This window comes from Lonchura striata, chromosome 1A (genome assembly GCF_050655825.1).
Source record: "Lonchura striata isolate lonStrDom1 chromosome 1A, ASM5065582v1, whole genome shotgun sequence".
Classification (NCBI taxonomy): domain Eukaryota; kingdom Metazoa; phylum Chordata; class Aves; order Passeriformes; family Estrildidae; genus Lonchura; species Lonchura striata.
In genome coordinates this window covers 63,973,243-63,991,416 of record NC_140741.1, presented here as the reverse complement: position 1 = coordinate 63,991,416, position 18,174 = coordinate 63,973,243, and the positions used below count along the sequence as shown (strand labels likewise).

Here is an 18,174-nt window from a genome sequence, read left to right as displayed (position 1 = left end):
ACACATGGCCACCTCAAACCTCCATGTGCCACCAGCCAAAGAAAATTAACCAGTTATAGGGTTAACCAGACTGTGACATTCACACTCTCTGGACAGCGAGACATAATTCTGTCTCTCAGGATTTCTTGGAGAAGCACAGAGAGAAGAAGAGAAAACAATCTTTATTTCTGCTCCTTTGTTTTCCCCATGTGGAATTTGGTATGGAGATTGTTTACCTGAAGGAATTGCTGGATTGGATTCTGGTGAAGGTCGTTTGGGTTCAATGACCAGTTGGATCCAGCTGTGTCTCGGACTCTCAGCACAAAAGTCACGAGTTTGTTAATTGATAGGTAAGTAAGAAGTGTGTATGTAAAATAGGATAGTATCTCTTTAAATAGTATATTAATGTGTATATTAGTATATTTTATATATATAGTATATAATAGTATATATTATATATATATGGTATATAATATAGTATATTTTATATATATATATATATAGTATATAATAGTATATTAACGACCTTACCTCATCTGTGGGGAAGAGGCAAGAAGGGCTCTTATCCAGAGTTTTATTAGCATTTGACTTAAAGGTCAGGCAGTGTAGTCCGTTCCTTCTGACCGATTTGTAAGTTTATGCTTTGGATATTAACTAAAGTAATTAATCAGCCTCCTGTGTCAGTACAGGCTGGGGGATGAACAGATGGAGAGCAGCCCTGCCAAGAAGCACTTGCGGGGGCTGAAGGGAGAAAAGCTGGACACGACAGCAATGTGCACTTGCAGCCCAGAAAGCCAAATGTATCCTGGGCTGCCACCCCAGCAGTGTGGGCAGCACGGCAAGGGAGGGCATCTGCCCCTCTGCTCTGCTGAGACCCCACCTGCAGTGCTGCAGCCAGCCTGGGCTCCCAGCACAGGAAGGACATGGACCTGTTGGACCAAGTCCTGAGGAGGGACACAAAAAATGGTCAGAGGGTTGGAGCACTGCTCCTGTGAAGTCATGCAGAGAGAATTGGTGCTGTTCAGCATGGAGAAGAGAAGGCTCCAGGGAGTTCTTATGGAGACCTTCCAATACCTGAAGGGAACCTACAAGAAAGATGGAGAGAAAATATATACAAGAGCAAAGGTGAATGGCTTCAAACTCACAGTAAGTTTAGTTTAGACATTGGGAAGAAATTCTTCACTGTTGAGAGTGGTGAGGCACTAGAACAGGTTTCCCAACCCTTGGAAATATCCGTGGCTAGGTTGGATGAGGCTTTGAGCAATTAGGTCTAGTGGAAGGTATCCCTGCCCATGGCAGGAGCAGTTGGATCTTTAGGGTCCATTCCAAACGAGGCCATTCTACAATGACTCTATGATCATAGATTTACCAGAGGGAAACCCTCTGTTTTGGGCCAGAGATACCATGCCACTGACTTCTTTGTATTAAACTTTTAACAGTCTCATAACATACTTGAAGTAGACATAGACATCTTTTTTCTCATGGACTATTGCAGACAGAAGTGTTTATAACAAACTCTATATATCTCTTATGATTAGAGCTTAGACCTTAAAAGCTAGATTTCTAGGGAACATCCCAATCAATTAAATTTAAAATGCTTCATATGCTATTAAATCAAAATCCTGTATAGTGAAATATTCTAGTTTACAAAGTCCCTCAGTCTCCATGAGCCATTCTGTCCCACCCCTATGAATTCCTTGAATCTAGAGGGGTTTTTTTGTCTAAAGTGCTCACCACAACACCCTGCCATAACTGAATATGACAGATGTCTTTCAAAACTCCTCTGGATGAACTGCAGTGAGAATCAGAAAATTGTATCTCCAGAAGTACTTTGTATTTCCATCAGTCCTTGGAAAACAGGGCACCTGAAGGCATGGTTGTGTGTGAACTCCTGATCAGACAGCCAAAGTCCCCAAGCTATTCACAGCAAAAATCAAATCCCTAATGGAAAGATGCTTGGAAACAGGCTGAGGAGATCCTACTAGGAGTAAAGCAGAGAAAAACCCCTAAACTTTCCTGGTTAAAAAAAAAAAAAAAGTCAGTAAATAAATTCCTCATCAATGTTTCTAGGACAGAGAATGTTACTGAATTTTACATATCCTGCTCAGCATATTTAAGTGGAGAACAAATAAACATTTATTTGTCCCATGCTAAGCAAAAGTCCTTTAGATTATCACATATATCTGATAAATTCTTCAGGGCAAATCTGAATTCCATACTCATGCTTAGTCCTCACCCAAACTTTCATCAGAAGCTAGAATGCACCTCTTTGATAGTTTCAGGGAAAATTGTAGCTAAAGCACATTCCAGTTTATTTGATTGAGCTCTTGGCAGATTATGACTGAAGGTTTTTAAAAGAGTTCATTACATCTTTGCCCTCCTTAAGCAAAGGTTATCACAAAGCTGCCTGTTTGAATGAATTAGGACTACTGGGTGGTCACTACTGCCTGTGATATTAGTTATTACATGTTCAGTGATAAATTTAAATCATAGATAATAAGAAGAAATCTCTACCAAGACCTTCATTATGGAATCTAAAAATAGTCAAGTTACAGGGAGAAAATGATAAGCTTAATGTATACACGTGCTGCGCAAGCAGATGGTATATTTCAGGAAATTCACTATTCATATCAAAATTAAAAATTTAAACTTAATCCTTCTAAAAATTAAAACTTGCCAGATGAAACAGTTCTTAAAGATTTTTTTTTTAAATCTAGACTTTGTTAATGTTCATATTCTTCATCTTATGAGCTGATGCTGTCAGCATTTATTGATTCAGCTCTTCTAATAATTACATCATCCTTGCAGCATGCCAGAGACTGTCAAGGTGAGTATGATGGCATATGACTGGAGTATGACTCCAGTGTCACAAAATATTTGTGTCACTAGTTTATCCAGAAACAGACATATAGAAAATATCAGAGTGATAGAGAAGAAAAATACTGAATTTATTAATAAACTGTTATGTAAAATGTTTCATCACTTGCTATAATTCTGCCAAAATAGCCTTGTCAAATAATTATTTAAATAGTTTTATTTAAATAAACTAGAGCTCAGTGGTAGTGCTTTCAACAATATCACATCTTCCCAAAATACCACAAGATATTTCAACATTCACTTATTTAATTTGATGCTATCTGGAAAAAAATCCAACCTTCTCACACAGCTGTAAAATATCTTTACTTTCCTGCATTGACTACTTGTGTGTCTACTGGATTTCTTCTAGCAGTTGTTTTCCTTCAATCACTCAAACAGCTCAAGCTAAACATTATGAAGATGCAACAATTTTGGTTACAAACTACACCTACTTTAATAATTGCCTTATTTTAACTAAGGGTTAAAATAAGACAAGAACTACAGTAGATTGACTGATTTGATACATTTAAATAAATCCTTGTTTAAGGCTTTCCATATTTTGAAGTTATAGTTTTGACCAAAAAGACCTACTTTCCTTCTTTTCAGAAGCAAAAGTCAGTGTTCAAATGACACTATGTCTAACACGTCACCAAAAATAATCAAACTTGAGCAGCAGATGAACTACTAAAGCATTAACACGCATATTTTGTTAAAGAAATTTTAAATCATCTTTTTTTCTCCCTCTCTTTTGAAAACTTTAAAAAGTAAGGTGCAAAGCCACACCCAGACTGACATGACCAGCCTGGAATTATGGACTTCAGTAAGAAAATCCAGCAGAGCAGAGCAGCGGAACAACCCTACTCCAAAGAGTAAGGACTTCATGTGAAGATCCACAGCTTTTCTTCCTGGGGATTTTATAGCAAGAATAGCTGGAATGACAGACTCCTGTGAGGTGATGCTCACTTACAAGCAAGTGCATTTTAGATACTTGACAAATTTCACTTCAAAACAACCCCAAATTTTCTAAGCTCAGTAGCAAATACCCCTTTCAGCTGTGGCACAAGCTGTAAGCACAACCTTGCCCATGCAAAGGCAGAATCCCTTCTCACCACCTGCCAACAATGCTGGTGATATCTGAGCTGGAGCAGCATGGGGGGGACTCTGTCCTTCCCTCCTGTGCCCCTTCCCTCCTGAGAGCGAGGAGCTGGCCCTGCTCCCACTGCCACCATGAACCTGGGAACCTCCTTCCCTAGTTCCCATCTTTTAGCATCCAATAAAGAGGCAACCCTACCATTCAGCCCCTACCATCAGATTCAACTTTCACTGGTATATTCTTGAAAATTGAGATATTCCTTTTAGCAGATTTGGAGCAGATTTTTCTTGTGAACCATCTCTGAAAACACACAAATTATTATCAGTCACAACACTGCAAGAGACAAGCAAACAGTCAATTCAGCTGGTAGGACAGGTGATGATAAGGATTTAACAGAGGGCTCCATTTTCCTGTAAGCCTGATTTTTCACCACATATAATCAACTCTACTTCGAAATGTGGCAAATTGGCAGATAAGGGGGAAGCAGTATGATGACATTTGTTTGTCATAATATGCCAAAAATTAGTTTACAAACTTGTCTTCAAAATTATGACAAAAACAATTTCCAATACCATTTCACATTTACAAGAGGCTTCAATGCATCTTAATTGATGAAGTCCAAGAACCCAGTAAGTTTTCTTGAATATGCTATCATATCCTTGCATTTTGTGACAAACACAAAATGCAAGGAAAATAATAGGCCTGGCACAAGCAGAAAGTCAGGAGAAGGGGCTCTGACTGACTGCCAGCACAGCACATGACAATGAGGCATCTCAGAACCAGGCTCTGGACAAGAAGCAATGCAAGCAGGCACACTGGCAGTGTGAAGTCCATGCAGCCATGGGAACAAATTCTTGATCTATTCTTGAGGCATACACACACAGAGAATGCAATTTTGAGATGGCCCTAAATTTCTAGATGATGGCCATTTCCCCCTACTTTATTAAAGATACCCCTCTGTTTACTACAAGTTACCAAGCAACTCCAGCCTGTCAGTCTTGCTGAATGTAGCTCTCAAAGCACAATGACAACGTCTTTTGGAGAAGAAAGTATTTTGTTATTGTTATTGCAGTCAATGAAGGCTTAATTCATTTTTCCTTGACTTTTCTGCACTATTATCTGTATTATAATAACAGTCATGAACAGTAAAGATTGGGTTATATTGTGCCAGCATGTCTGTACAGAGAAATAAAGAAGAAAGTCCTTGCTTTTGAGATCACAGTCTAGCTGGTGAACAATAGGACAAATATTATTGCTAAGAAAATAAAGCAGTAACAAAAGAGAATTGAGTCATGCATTAATATTTCTCTAATCAATGGCAAACAAGAGTGATTTACCCATTAAAAAAGCAGAGAAGATAGATTTTAAGGCAAGATTTAGAATCATAAAATCATTATGTTTAGAAAACATCTCCAAAAACATCTCCAAAATCAAATCCAACTTTTAACCAAATACTAACATGCCCACATCACTGCCCTGGTCCTGATGGCCACACTGCTGTTTACACAAGCCAGGATGCCCCTTTGGCTTCCTTGGCCACATGGGCACACACTGATCATGGTCAACTGACTGTGGACCAGGACACCCAGATCCATTTCCAATGGGCATGAGCTTTTTTACAAAAAATGAAAATTTGGAATACATTTGTTAACAGCACTGTTACAAAGAGTTACTGATTGTAACAGTGAAGAGCACTGGTTGAACATGGTACTTGAAATTAGAATGAAAAAAGGAGAGTGAGGAATAAATGCATATGTCTACGTAGATGGGGGGTGTGTGTCTATTTCTATATTATTTTCCATTATTAAAGGGACCTACAATTTGCAAAGTTCAAAAAGTGTTTCAAATTACTTTCAATAAATATAAGGATAAATAAAAATCACCAACCTGTCACAATGAATATTTTATGTCTTAATATATGTTGAATAAAATCCTTACCTTATTGGAATCAGGAATATTCTCAGACATATGAGGTATAGGAAAAACACTGATCAGATCAAAAACTTTTACATCAGTTTTTTACTACATGCATTTCATAAAAAATGAGGATGCAATTGAAAAATTACATTAAAATTACAATTATTCTCTAGCTTTTCCCCATACCATTTTTTGGTTTTCAAGGGAAAAAAATGGATTTATATAAGACCTGAAAAAAACCATCGCTACTGAATAAATGTACTTACTAAATTGGACCAAAATTGGCCCCAGCACTTCAATTAGCATTCTGGTTTTGGCTGTGTAAAAGTATTTCTAAAGGCATTTTCTAGTTTAAAAACTCCAGGGGCCTCTTTATAGGCACTGGCACATGGAAAATGCTCCTCTGTGCCTCCAGTGCTATCATCATCCCGATCTCATCTGCAAAGCCTTAAGCATTGCCTGTGGAATTAAACACTCACCTGCACCCACTACTCAGAGCTCACAAATACAAGCAATGTTACATGTGCCACACCTCTAAGGAAGTTCATTCTCCTTTTCAGCCTTTGCCACACAAATGCTAGCAGGAGCTACGGGTATATTTAAAAGGTTAAAAGCTTGAAGTATTTTAATGTCATCTTCAGAATGCTACAAAGATATTTGAAATAAATTGTGGACTAACTCAAAACTTCTCAACAGATTAGGCAAAATTGGCTTTGGATGTCCAAGAGCTGCTACTCCTGTCATGGCTGGAATTAGACCAACCTGAGTTAGACAAATGTGACAAATTCAAGAGTAACAGAAAAGAATGGTGTTCAGGGTGACAGGACTGGGTGAAACTAGACTAAAATGAGGCCACTTTAAGTATTTGCTGTGTAGGCTCCCTCTCCAGACATCTTTTTCCTCCAACCTTGGGGCATTGGTGTCTGCCTTATCCAGTGACACGTGGAGAATTTTCTTCCTCAGCATAAAATATTTCGGCAGTTCCTTGTCAGGCAAGCACAGGTAATTACTGCCTATGCCATGATAATGAATATATGTTGTATTAATAAAGCTAAAACTCTTTCCACAAGGCACATATGACAGTAAATCACTTGCAGAAATGGTCAACTTTTGGCCATGAAGACAATTACCTAGTAATTAAATATGATGACACAGAGACTTTTAAAGTTTTATCATCATTATGGTTTTCTTACATACAATTTGTAGGTGGAAGTATCTTAAAACTCAAATGTAAACTTTCTTGACCAATGTCAGTTTGGCATCAACTGACTGCTTAATTGACTGTTAACAAATTCTTCAAGATATGACTGCTATACAGATATGTTATCTTCCTGTTAATTGGTAATTATACATTGGCAGGAAAATCACTGTTTCTTTCCAATTATTCCAGAACTCAGTGACTATTTAAACTTTGCTAATTAGCAGCAGAGGGCTGTTACATCTTCTGGGCAAATTGTATTTGATAATCCCCATTAAAATATACATGGCAGTAGTTGACTTGTAACAAAGAAAAAAAAAAAGAAAAAAAAGTGGCAGTTCAAAGGGTATTAGATACAGCACAAGGCAAACGGGGGCCTATTAAAATTTCCCCAACTGTTCTAATGAGAATGCCGAGGGTCATTTCTTCCTAGTTTACCATCTGTTTGGTTTCTGGCAAATATCTCTGGTGTGAAGGGAGGGTCCTGGAGCCCATTTGGCTTGTCACAAAATAAACCAGGGATCTTCAGCAATTTCAGTAAGTTACAAAACTGCTCTTCAAGATCAGTACCATGTACATAGCTGAATACTGTTTTTAAGAGCTGTCATTTACCGACTATTCCTTACTTTTTAGAGCTGTGAGCAAGCTAGAGAGACAGACTGAGCAGGGGGGATCCATTTTATAGGCTCACCTAACAAGAAAATGCAACAATTGGCCTTTTTCCATCTCACAATGTTAGTGGGAGATATTTTCCTTTATATGTCAAAGTCTGAAAGCAAAACATTTCCCAGAAGCATCAGTGTTTGAGCATAAACTGATGCCAAAAGCAAGCATCTGACAGCCCAAAACCACACGCTCCATCCAGGATCAGGAGGAGCCTTGGATGCCTCCAATGCACGCTCCAGACCCATGTGCTGACAGAGTTGGGGTGTGCTGTCTGTGGTACCCCCTTGGACACGACACTGGGTGTCCCTCAGCCACCCATCTTTGCTTCTTCCTCTGGAGGAGAAACCAGCATCAGGCAGCATCACCTACAGCGACTCTGCCCTAAGGCTGCTCAGAGCCAAATGGGACCTGGGACATGGAAAATCACTCTTTTCCTTTTTTTCCCCAGTCCTCAACCCATAGAGAACCAGATCAAAATGATCCTTCCTCTGTCAACTGAGAGGTGGTTTTGGTTGGCTATGCAGTCGCATATGCAACCAAAATACTCAGTGAAGGATTATGTGAGGGCTGCTTCAATCCTGTTGAAAGGCAATAGAATAGTAAAAAGCAAAGAGTATAAGATAATTTTAGTGTCATTATATCTGGTGATTGCTCTTTCCAGGATTTCCTCTAGGAAATGTATTATTCACCATATTTCAAAGATTATTTGTAACTATTCTTATTATATTATTATTGTAACTATTGTAACTTATATTATTATTTGTGACTATTTTTATTATTTATTTATTTTATATATTATTTATTATTTATTTTTATTATTTTATATTATTATTTGTAACTATTTTTTTAAAATCCCACAGAATCAATGTATTACTTAAAATATGTATGATCACTTTCATGGTATAGAAACAAAGAATTTCAAAAGAGAAAAGACTGAAACATATCTTTCATCTTCTGGTTTTTTGCTTTCTAGAAGATGAAAGTTTAGGCACTAAGGTAACATTACCCTCCTAGTTTCTTATGAAGCAGCACACACTTGTAAAAAACCCCGTTAATATCATGAGGAGTTTATGATCTTACAGTAGAATCTGTTTTAAAAGATTACAAATTACAAGTTATTTAAACCTACACAGAATATAAACAAAAAGTTTATGTTATCCAATTAGGCCTATGGCAATACTTTCCAGTGTAATCAGAGCTTGGAGTCCACTATCTCTACCACAATAGAACTTACAGTCTTTCAAGAGGACCTTTGCAATTTAGGTTGGAAGGTTAATGCATATATAAACGTAATCATGAAATTACTTGTTAATTCCACATTTACTAAAAGGTAAACATCAGTGTAGTCATTATGATTTTGCATAAAATTGGGGGTTTGGGTGGTTTAGCTAGGAAGGCTCATGTTTCCCACTGTAGTTTGTAAGAAACTAATTACACCAAATTTAAATATAATTTGTCGTGTATTTATCATGTGAAAAGCTACCAGGGAGCCAGAAAGCCTTGGGAGGGACCGGAATGCATGGAGATGCAGTGTGAGTGGCAGGTCAAAAGCAAGCTTTGATGTGCACAGCCCTGCACATCTGTCTGCTCAGCCAGCCCGTCACCAGGATCATCCTGTGTAATGAGACAGATTCGGGTCCTCAGCTCACGGCGCTCCTTATCGCTGCTGAGGGATTAGGCTGTAATCTTCTCCTGTAATTGTAGGAATGATACCCTGCTCCTGCTCCCTGCTTCCCAGAGCACGCGGCTTTGAGGAGCCACGCGGTATTTTGGTGCTTCTGCCAAGCTGCAGAGGGGTTCCCCTGTCACCCACCAAACCATTTATTCTTATTCTTGTTTGCAAGCAGTCATTCCCATCAGACCCACCACCACATTTGTAGCTTTCTTATATATATATATATATATATATATATATATTACTCCTGCCTCCCACTTTCCTCTTTTCTATTTGGACTAATCTAAGCAGTAAGAGCCCCTAAATGACTGCATGGGAGATTAGTCTTGGTGGGCTGATAAACCCAGAGCATGGCCAGATGACCCAAGCAGTCAGAAATAAAAGACCAAACACCAACAAGAAGCCTCAGAGACAAAAGCAGGAAAAAGAAAAAGCAGTGATGGATAAAGAGATCCCACAGAAGTCCAGAGACAGAAAGGTTGTGAATAAACCGAGAGCTACCAGTGTGGCATGTGAAAGGAAGAGACAAAGAGTGGGATTGCCCATCAGCCATCAACACTGAAAGATGTGAGAACATTTCCATGTACATACCACACTGATCAAGAAAGGAGAGTGGAAGTGAAACTGAAGAGGTGCAACTCAGAGTATGTGTTGAATCAGGGGGTCTAATGAAGAAAGAAACACTCTTCTTAAAAGCTACTTTTAAAGATCATTTCTTTGCTAAATGATCCTCCCAGCTTGCTTTAGTGAAGTTTCAACACACTTACATTTGATCCCAGTTCTAATTATAGCTTTACAATTTTAGTTTTTCCTTAACCTGAACCTAGAAAATGGTTCACCTTGGGACAAAACCACTATTAATTTTCATATCCAAAAACTCACACATTTCTCCCCAATAAATTATTAGAAGGTTTCCCAAATAAAAATTTCAACAAGCTTCGTGTCGGTGGAAATCAGGAACTACTTTGCCTACACAATACATAATCCCACAGAGGAAATCAGGAACTATTTATTTGTCTGCATAATATGTACTGAAGAAGAAAGAAAACATAATCCTAAGAATTAAAATATTTTATCATGTTTTTTCAAAGCTTCTTGACACAGTTAACTGTTATAACTGACAACGATTGTGTCTCCATCAAGTAATTTCCTAAACTGGTAAAAGATAATTGTAGTCACAACACAGGAACTCATAGCACAGAAAAGACAATATATGTATGTGTGTTAGGGAGACTTCAAATTGTTGGGCAGTCTGGAAGATTAAGATAATCTAGTGTGACCTCCTGTATGAGACAGACAAGACCATTTCAATGGTAATACTGCAAGGGAGAAAAAATATTCTTCCCTGCACCATAAGCAACCACTATCAACCCAGTTTCAGAATATTACTATCTTCAGGTTTTAAAGGCCCAGCTTTGCCCCTCCTCCCCTCATCTAATCTGTGATAAACCACATGAATCTTTGAATTGAGGTCTCTGAACCTGACTAGTCCTCAACATTAAAAAAAACATAATAATTTCCAGCAAGCTGAACCTGAATATCACAATCACTTTCCTCAAAGGAGAAACCGCTTCTTTGTTGATTGGAATGATGACACAACAGATGGATCCGGGGTTTCTGGTGAAAATGTTTTGTGTTTTCTTCAGAAAGCAAAACAATGTCATTCCCACCTACTATTTTGCTAAACAATATATTAAATAATGTGGACACTGCTCTATTTTTCTACTGAAAATAGTAGGTTTTAAAATATTCTTACTATTTAAAACTATTAAATAATTCTTTTAAAGCATATCATTTACATGCTAAATGCCTTTTGGAAGAGGCCAGCTTTCTCATCTCTCACTGCAAAGTAGAGATAGGAAAAGTTTATGTAGCCTTAGTCCTGGGAGCCATCAGTAAATCATATATTAAGGATTCATATAAAATTGCATTTGAAAGCCATTGCCATTTTTCCTTCACTGTTTATTTTTTACTCTGACTTGAAAGACACTGCACAAGAGTATCATCTGCTATGAAACATTCAGGTTGGATTTTTTTCTTTTTCCAGTATATATAAAAGCTTAGGAAATAGCAAAGAAAAACAGAAAATTAAGACCTTTATTTAAAATATTTTTAAACAACACTATAATACAACTGACCCTGCAGTTCACCCACAGAAAATTTTAAAAAAATAATTTCAGAGATGGCAGCACTTTTTGTCTATAGATGGAGGCATGCAGATCATGCCAGAGTGACAGAGCATCAGATCTCTCAAAGCATGATATTTGAGAATTTGTATTGATGAGTAAAATGAAGGAGCTCCAACTCTACATGATTGTTTTTGCATCACTTTGACTTTTGCATTTTCCCAGCTTGTAGGCTTGGAGCTTCTTTTTGCATAATAAACACACATGTCATCAGTTAATTGTTGGTTCTATTACAGTGACAGAATGGTTAAAGTAACACATCAAGAGCTAAAGAATGACCTTTGGCAAGTTAAAGAAGGCCACATTGTTTTTTCTGTTATACATCACATTTTACTTTAACATCTGTCTCAATAAAACATCATCTGGAACAGCCTTATTCTACAAATGAAGACACACATTTAGGGAAAAATACAGACATTCTTTGAAAATGCACAGCAGTATTTAGTTTCTTAAAATTGTGCTTAATTGTTATTCTTAAATACTTAGTTGTAATTAAACATGACCTGTACACTTTGCCCAGTGAGTTTGCCATGATCTCCCAATGATGCAAACACTTAATTCACAGCAAGGTAATATCTTGCCAGTGACTTGACCATCCCAGAAATTTCACATTGGTAAGTTCTTTCTGTCTTGCTTACTCTGTCAGATTATATTCATCCTGTAAACAGTACAGTGGGAAAAGAAAAACAGCAGTACAAATTCTTCCAGAGAAGAGAATCTTTCAGTGCCTTCTGCACAAGGCACGAAACACTTGTGCCAGCCATGCTCTTCCTTTTGAAAGGCTGAGCAGAATGTCTGAGGTTGAGCTGTGGTGTTATCCACAGAACAAAGCCCTTCTCAAATTATCCCTCAGTACAATCTTAAATAATGTGCTATTTACATTACATTCTTTCATTTACAAGCAAATGTATTCCTGCTGGATGACACTCAAATGCCCAGACTGCTCATGCTCTACATGCTTTATAACAAAAGTAAGTGCCATGAGAGGTTATTATGAAGAAAGTACTGAATTCTGGCCCAAGCAGACAAATTAGCATTTAAATATGCTACTGCAAGTGCAGTGCAGCTGGTGTCCCATATGACTGGTACCTGGTTTTGTACCTTCACCACAGATTGCTTGTTAGGGTCATTGAGTTCCTCCAATTCGAGAAATGCAATTCTTACTATTATTTGTAAGGATATAAAAAATGCTACCAAATAACAAACTGCAGAAGGTATAGCTGTCAATTACTAGCACAAATTTAGAAAGGATTATTTTTAAAATATTAGTCCTTAGTACATCTGCTACTGCTGAGGGCTACAGCAGAACCTGAAATACATGATAATTTTGTAAACCTATCATATCCCTTTTACTACAATTCTGCTTTTTGGACATGGTAAATAATTGGTTGTATGAAATATCTTGACCAGTATTCTGGTTTTAAGGAAGATGCTATTAACTGAATGGAAAAGTAGGTTGACATAAGCTTAAAGGAAACAGGTTTTCAGCCCATGAAATACTTAGAGGCTTTGGGCTAAATGCTTTAGTTTATACAAAATGTCACACAATTTAGAAATGGCTGCTTAAAACAATTTATCTGCTGAGGCTTTTCTGTCTTAAAATTTATATTATTCAGCATACTAATACCAGGGCTGAGCAAAAGGGAAGATGGTACAAGAAGCAATAAAAGCTGCCTAAAAGCTGCCACTGCTTTATCTCATTGACTTACACTGACTTCCATGTATTATTGATTACTCAGTCTAAATTAACCTGTTCCAGTGATTGTCTTGCTACAGATGTCCTCTGTACAACCAAGTATTTATTACCCTGGGTTGCAGAAGGTAAATTACACTGGACTTACCGAATCCAAAAGCACTGGAACCACCAACACTCTGGGAAGCCTGAACACTGGTAGATGTGTAGAGCCCAGTTACCAGTAAGCCATCAAAGAAGGTACTTGTCGAAATAGTCACTGAAATGAGAGAAGTAAAATATGTGTAAATATTATAGGTAGGATCCTATACACTTTCAGTGAGTGGGCTCTCGCTCTTGAATGAGATCCCATCATGCAGTCCAGTGAATTCATCTGAATTCCCCCAATATTCATGCTACTTTTACTTTCAGCTTGTGCTTGGGAAGTTGCCTTTGCCAGGAGCATAAACTACGTTATTCATGAAATGCACAATGTGTTAGAAAATAACACATTGGAATATATGGCTTGTAAGCAATTGTGCAGACATTAAACTGTAGTAAAAACGATGAAATAACCAGGATTTTGGTACTGTTCTTTCTGGATCTAAATATAGTGCTAAGTTACAGTTATCATGCTTATTATAGTATTATACATTTAAGTTATATGGGCATCTGAGACATTACAGATTGTGTGATTTTAAATAGCTCAGGAATGTATTTTTAAGAGATTCTTAAGTAATAGAAGAAAACATCCAAATAGAAACTACAAATAACATTGGAATCTATACATTCTTTGTCAGGATTGACAATTATTGCAATATTTATTCAATTCTTGTATACACTCATATTAATATTTTTACTTTGGTGTGTTTGACAAGGTAACCACACAAGGGAAGCCAGTTGATGTACCCTTTTTGGATTTCAGCAAAGCTTTTGATCCTGTCTCTCATAGGATCCTTCTGGTCAGAATGTCCAGCACACAGATAAACACATCATTGGCTCACAGGTTGGGCACAAAGGGTTTCAGTGACTGGGGTGACATCAGACTGGGGACCTGTCACTAGCAGGGTTCCACAGGGCTCCATCCTGTGCTCTTCCACATCTTCATAAATTATTTGGGCACAGGACTGGAAGGGTCACGGAGTGAGTCCAGAGATGGTACGAAGCAGGGAGGAGCTGTTGACTCCTTCAAAGGCAGAGAGGCTCTGCACAGAGACCTCAACAATCAGAGGGCTGGGCAGTCACCAACCACAGGAAGATCCATAAAAGAACAAAAAGCTCTCTCTGCAGAAGAAGAGTCTTATGACTTGTAGCCTCACACACTGAAGATGCATCCAGACCTGAGTTACCACACTCCTTCTGCTTCTAGCCTCAGTCCTTTCTATTCCCTTAACTTGGAGAGATCAATGCTTGGCAGGGATTGCTGATAAACTCTGCTCACTCCCTAAATCACATTTTACCTCCCTATATTTCCCTCTTTTACTGGGGACATCATGAGCCAGTGACTGGCCAGGAAACTGAAGCAAGGTACTCCAAGGTGACTGCTAGGACATTCATTGGTGATACACATTCAACAGAGAAACTAATAGGTTTCTTAGGTCTTAAAAGTCAGTGTTTCCTCTGTGGTACACATTTGGCTTAAAATTAGTGTTTAATATTTTAAAAAACATAAAAATATTGACAGTAACAATTTACTTCAAGCAGAGGAGCAGTATTTACCATGTTTAATTTATTTTTCAACTCTTTGCATTTAATTATCTACTTTTCTTTGATTATTCAATACTACACTGAATAAACCCTGAATCCAACTTTTTTGCTCCCATGACTCCAAATTTCAGTGTTTTGCAATAGACACTTCCCTGAATTCAGATGCAGGTTCAGAGCCATATGTTCATTTTTAAAGAACAGGCTACTTCTGATACATGTTAAAAGAACAGCAAAAAACTCTAGATCTTTTTAAAAATAAAAGATGTATTAGGGAGAGTAAAATAAAATCAAACAAGCAAACAATGATTTTTTTTTTTCTGCATTTGATGATGAAGTGCTGAATAAATACACGACCTTTTCTTCCCTTTCTGCCTTTAAACCAACAAAGAGGCAAAACATATGTTGAAAAGTATGCCTATGTGTTATTTTTGAAGACTTGGCAAAAGAGTCAGTGAAAAGCACTGATAGAAGGGCACTGGGCCAGTACTTTGCTGCCATTTTGTTTCCCTGTAGGGAAGCATCTTATTCTTTACTGGATAGGATATAATGCAAAAGCCTACTGTGAACAGGTGACCAGTTTCTCTGTGGGAAAGAAGTGATATTTCACAATGCCTGTATTTGACTTTGGACATATTTGTGTGATTGTCAGCCCTCATTTTACATAAGCATGTAATAGGTCAATTTTTATTGTTGAAAAATTTCCAACACAGTATGGCTCCCTCATTAAGCCTCTGGGAAACTGCACAAGGCCTCTAGCACATTTTTTAAAAACAGAGCACTAGGCTGTTATTACACACATGTCATACATTTCAGAATAATTCCATAGTTCTTCAAGAGAAAAAAATTAATCACGACATTCTTAGTGATGATTTTTCTTCCCTACCAACTGGTGAAATACATCAAATTCCCATAAAATAAAAGAAAACACACAGTATGCCAAGTGATAATGACCAAGAACAGGAAAGCTGTGCTAATGCACAGCCCAGCAATAGGACTGTGATTTTATATAGGGGCTAGGGCTTGTTACTGTGGGGTCCTAAATTCCTCTTCCAAAAGAACAAGAAGGTTCCCTCCACCAGGCTTTGTTTGTGCCTTTGCACTGGCTCATGCCATATGTAGCTGATGTCAAATATCTGGCACTAGAGAAGCAAGGACCAATGCCATGACCCACTGGAACTTTGGAAAATATCTGGAAGGACATAGAGCAGCCAGAGCTGGGCAGGCAAGGGGGGCTCTGGCACTGCCCCAGTGCTGCCCCATGGCACCCAAGGGACAGCACAGCAGCAGGTGTCATCTATAAGCCCAAGCAGGCGTTGCTCTATCCTCCACAAGCCCCTTCTCTGGGAGGAGAATTTGGTGAGTGAAGCAGTCAGGAGGCCTTCCTGTCCCTGGGATGAGTGGCTGGGGTATGCCCTGCCACCTCTCAGCAGCCCCCATGCCAGCCCTCCCCGCTGCTGCAGCAGCACAGGCAGAGATCCCCGAGTCCCCTTGTCCCACCCCTCACACCAGGGATGGCAGCACACAACCCAAGGTGCAGGTGACAGTAGGAAGCCCTCAGCTGCTTTGAGATAGTCCAGTAGGAGGGACTGAGAGCATCTTCCCAAGAAATGCATGAGGTCTTACTGGTAAGACAATATCATACTGCAGATTTTAAAGGCAAAGGTGGTAACTACTTGAAGAGTTGTTCAACACTTCCTCCTATTTTCAGTTCCTGAGATATTTGCCAATATTTACCCCCTTGGACTACTTGGGTTGGTTTGTTTTTCATGGTGTCTCCCTCAGACTGATTTAATTATTTAAGGAAGAAGGAATTTCAGTCAAAACATTTAATTTTTGTTAAATGAGATGAGATCATAGGATAATATACAATATACAATATGCAATGCCCTGGATGAAAAAATCCAATGTCCTTTGCTTTCATCAACTCTTCTGCTCTGAAGTATGAGAGTGTTTCTCCAAGTTTGGACAAATTCTATTTTATATTTTATATATATATATACATGAAAAAAAAATCAGAGTTCACATATGCTCAACAGAGACATTTTCATTTTTAGTATCTAAATATTTCTTCAGACTCTGTCCTCACTTAGTACTCTCAGAGCACTCTCTGACTAATAAAAGCACACTGAAAAAAGTCCCATGAAGAATATTTCAGTCCAGCTATACTGGCTTGTTGGAGCAGAAACACTTTGTGGAGATATCATTTTTGATGATATTTTGATCTGGAAAGTTTCTCAATGTTTCAAAGTAGGATGTCATATCTGCTGGTTGGAGAGAAAGGGGAAAGAAGGATTTTTATCAAAAGTAGAAGCCTTCTGTAAGAAGACTCAATTCATCAAAATCCCACTTCTCAAAATGCTGAGAAGTGTGCAAAATGTCACAAAGTTGCTCCAAAAGTTTGATCAATATCATCATCAATGTCTTAAACTTAGGAGACAGAAAAGTAGACCTTAGAGCAAAAGCGAACTAGGATGGAAGAGGTGGTGACTGGAACCATAGGGAATAGGGAAATTTTTAGAGAAAAAATGGGGAGCAATGGGGATGAGGGGACCACAGCTGGAGAAAGTAGCCAAGAGGTGACAAAAAGATGGGATCTGCACCTGTAGCCTGGAAATCCTAGAAAGGTTCAGTATGAGGGATTCACACAGTACCTGGGAAAAGAGACCAGGTGTAAAACCCAACAGCAAAGTGTGTGCCAGCTTCACATGCTGCTCAGCAGCCAGGAAAGTAGTCCACTGTCTACTCTTAGTCCACCTTCTAAATCAAGTGAACAGTGTTTGCATGATGGATATGAAACATTCCTGTCCACAAAACACATGGATAGGAACACATGGATTAGTGAATAACTCTAGTTTATTTTGTGATAGCCTAGGAAATGTCTCCATGAAAAATAAATCAACTGAGTCTGGGAAACACCATGGAAGTATCCACTGGTGCTGTTTTGCCCTACCCTACCTTCTGTACAATGACTGCAGTCACAAAATGTGTTTCTGAAAATCATGAGGCACTCAGTTCCATTTTCCACCAAAAATCATGGGGAGTTGCTGACTGCAACTCCTGCACACTCAGCACATCCCTGCTGCTGTGCTCGGCTGCTAACAAAGTTATGCTTTGGCAGGCACTCAGGCTGGCCTCGTCCTGCCGAGGCCACCATCTCTGGGAAGCTTTGGTGCTATTTCCTTGGGAAGGAGGGGATGCAGCAGCCTTTTCTGGAGAAGCCTTTCA

At 38.5% G+C, this 18,174-nt stretch overlaps 1 protein-coding gene across 2 annotated transcripts in view; it reads right to left on the bottom strand.

The window, feature by feature from the left end:
* RELN (reelin) overlaps window positions 1-18,174 on the bottom strand; it is a 277,153-nt gene that overhangs the window by 218,811 nt on the left and 40,168 nt on the right. For both annotated transcript variants that reach the window (XM_077783642.2, XM_031507057.3), the window contains exon 2: window positions 13,412-13,522. In XM_077783642.2, the coding sequence (XP_077639768.1) occupies window positions 13,412-13,522 (111 nt within the window). The remainder of the gene's footprint in view (window positions 1-13,411; window positions 13,523-18,174) is intronic.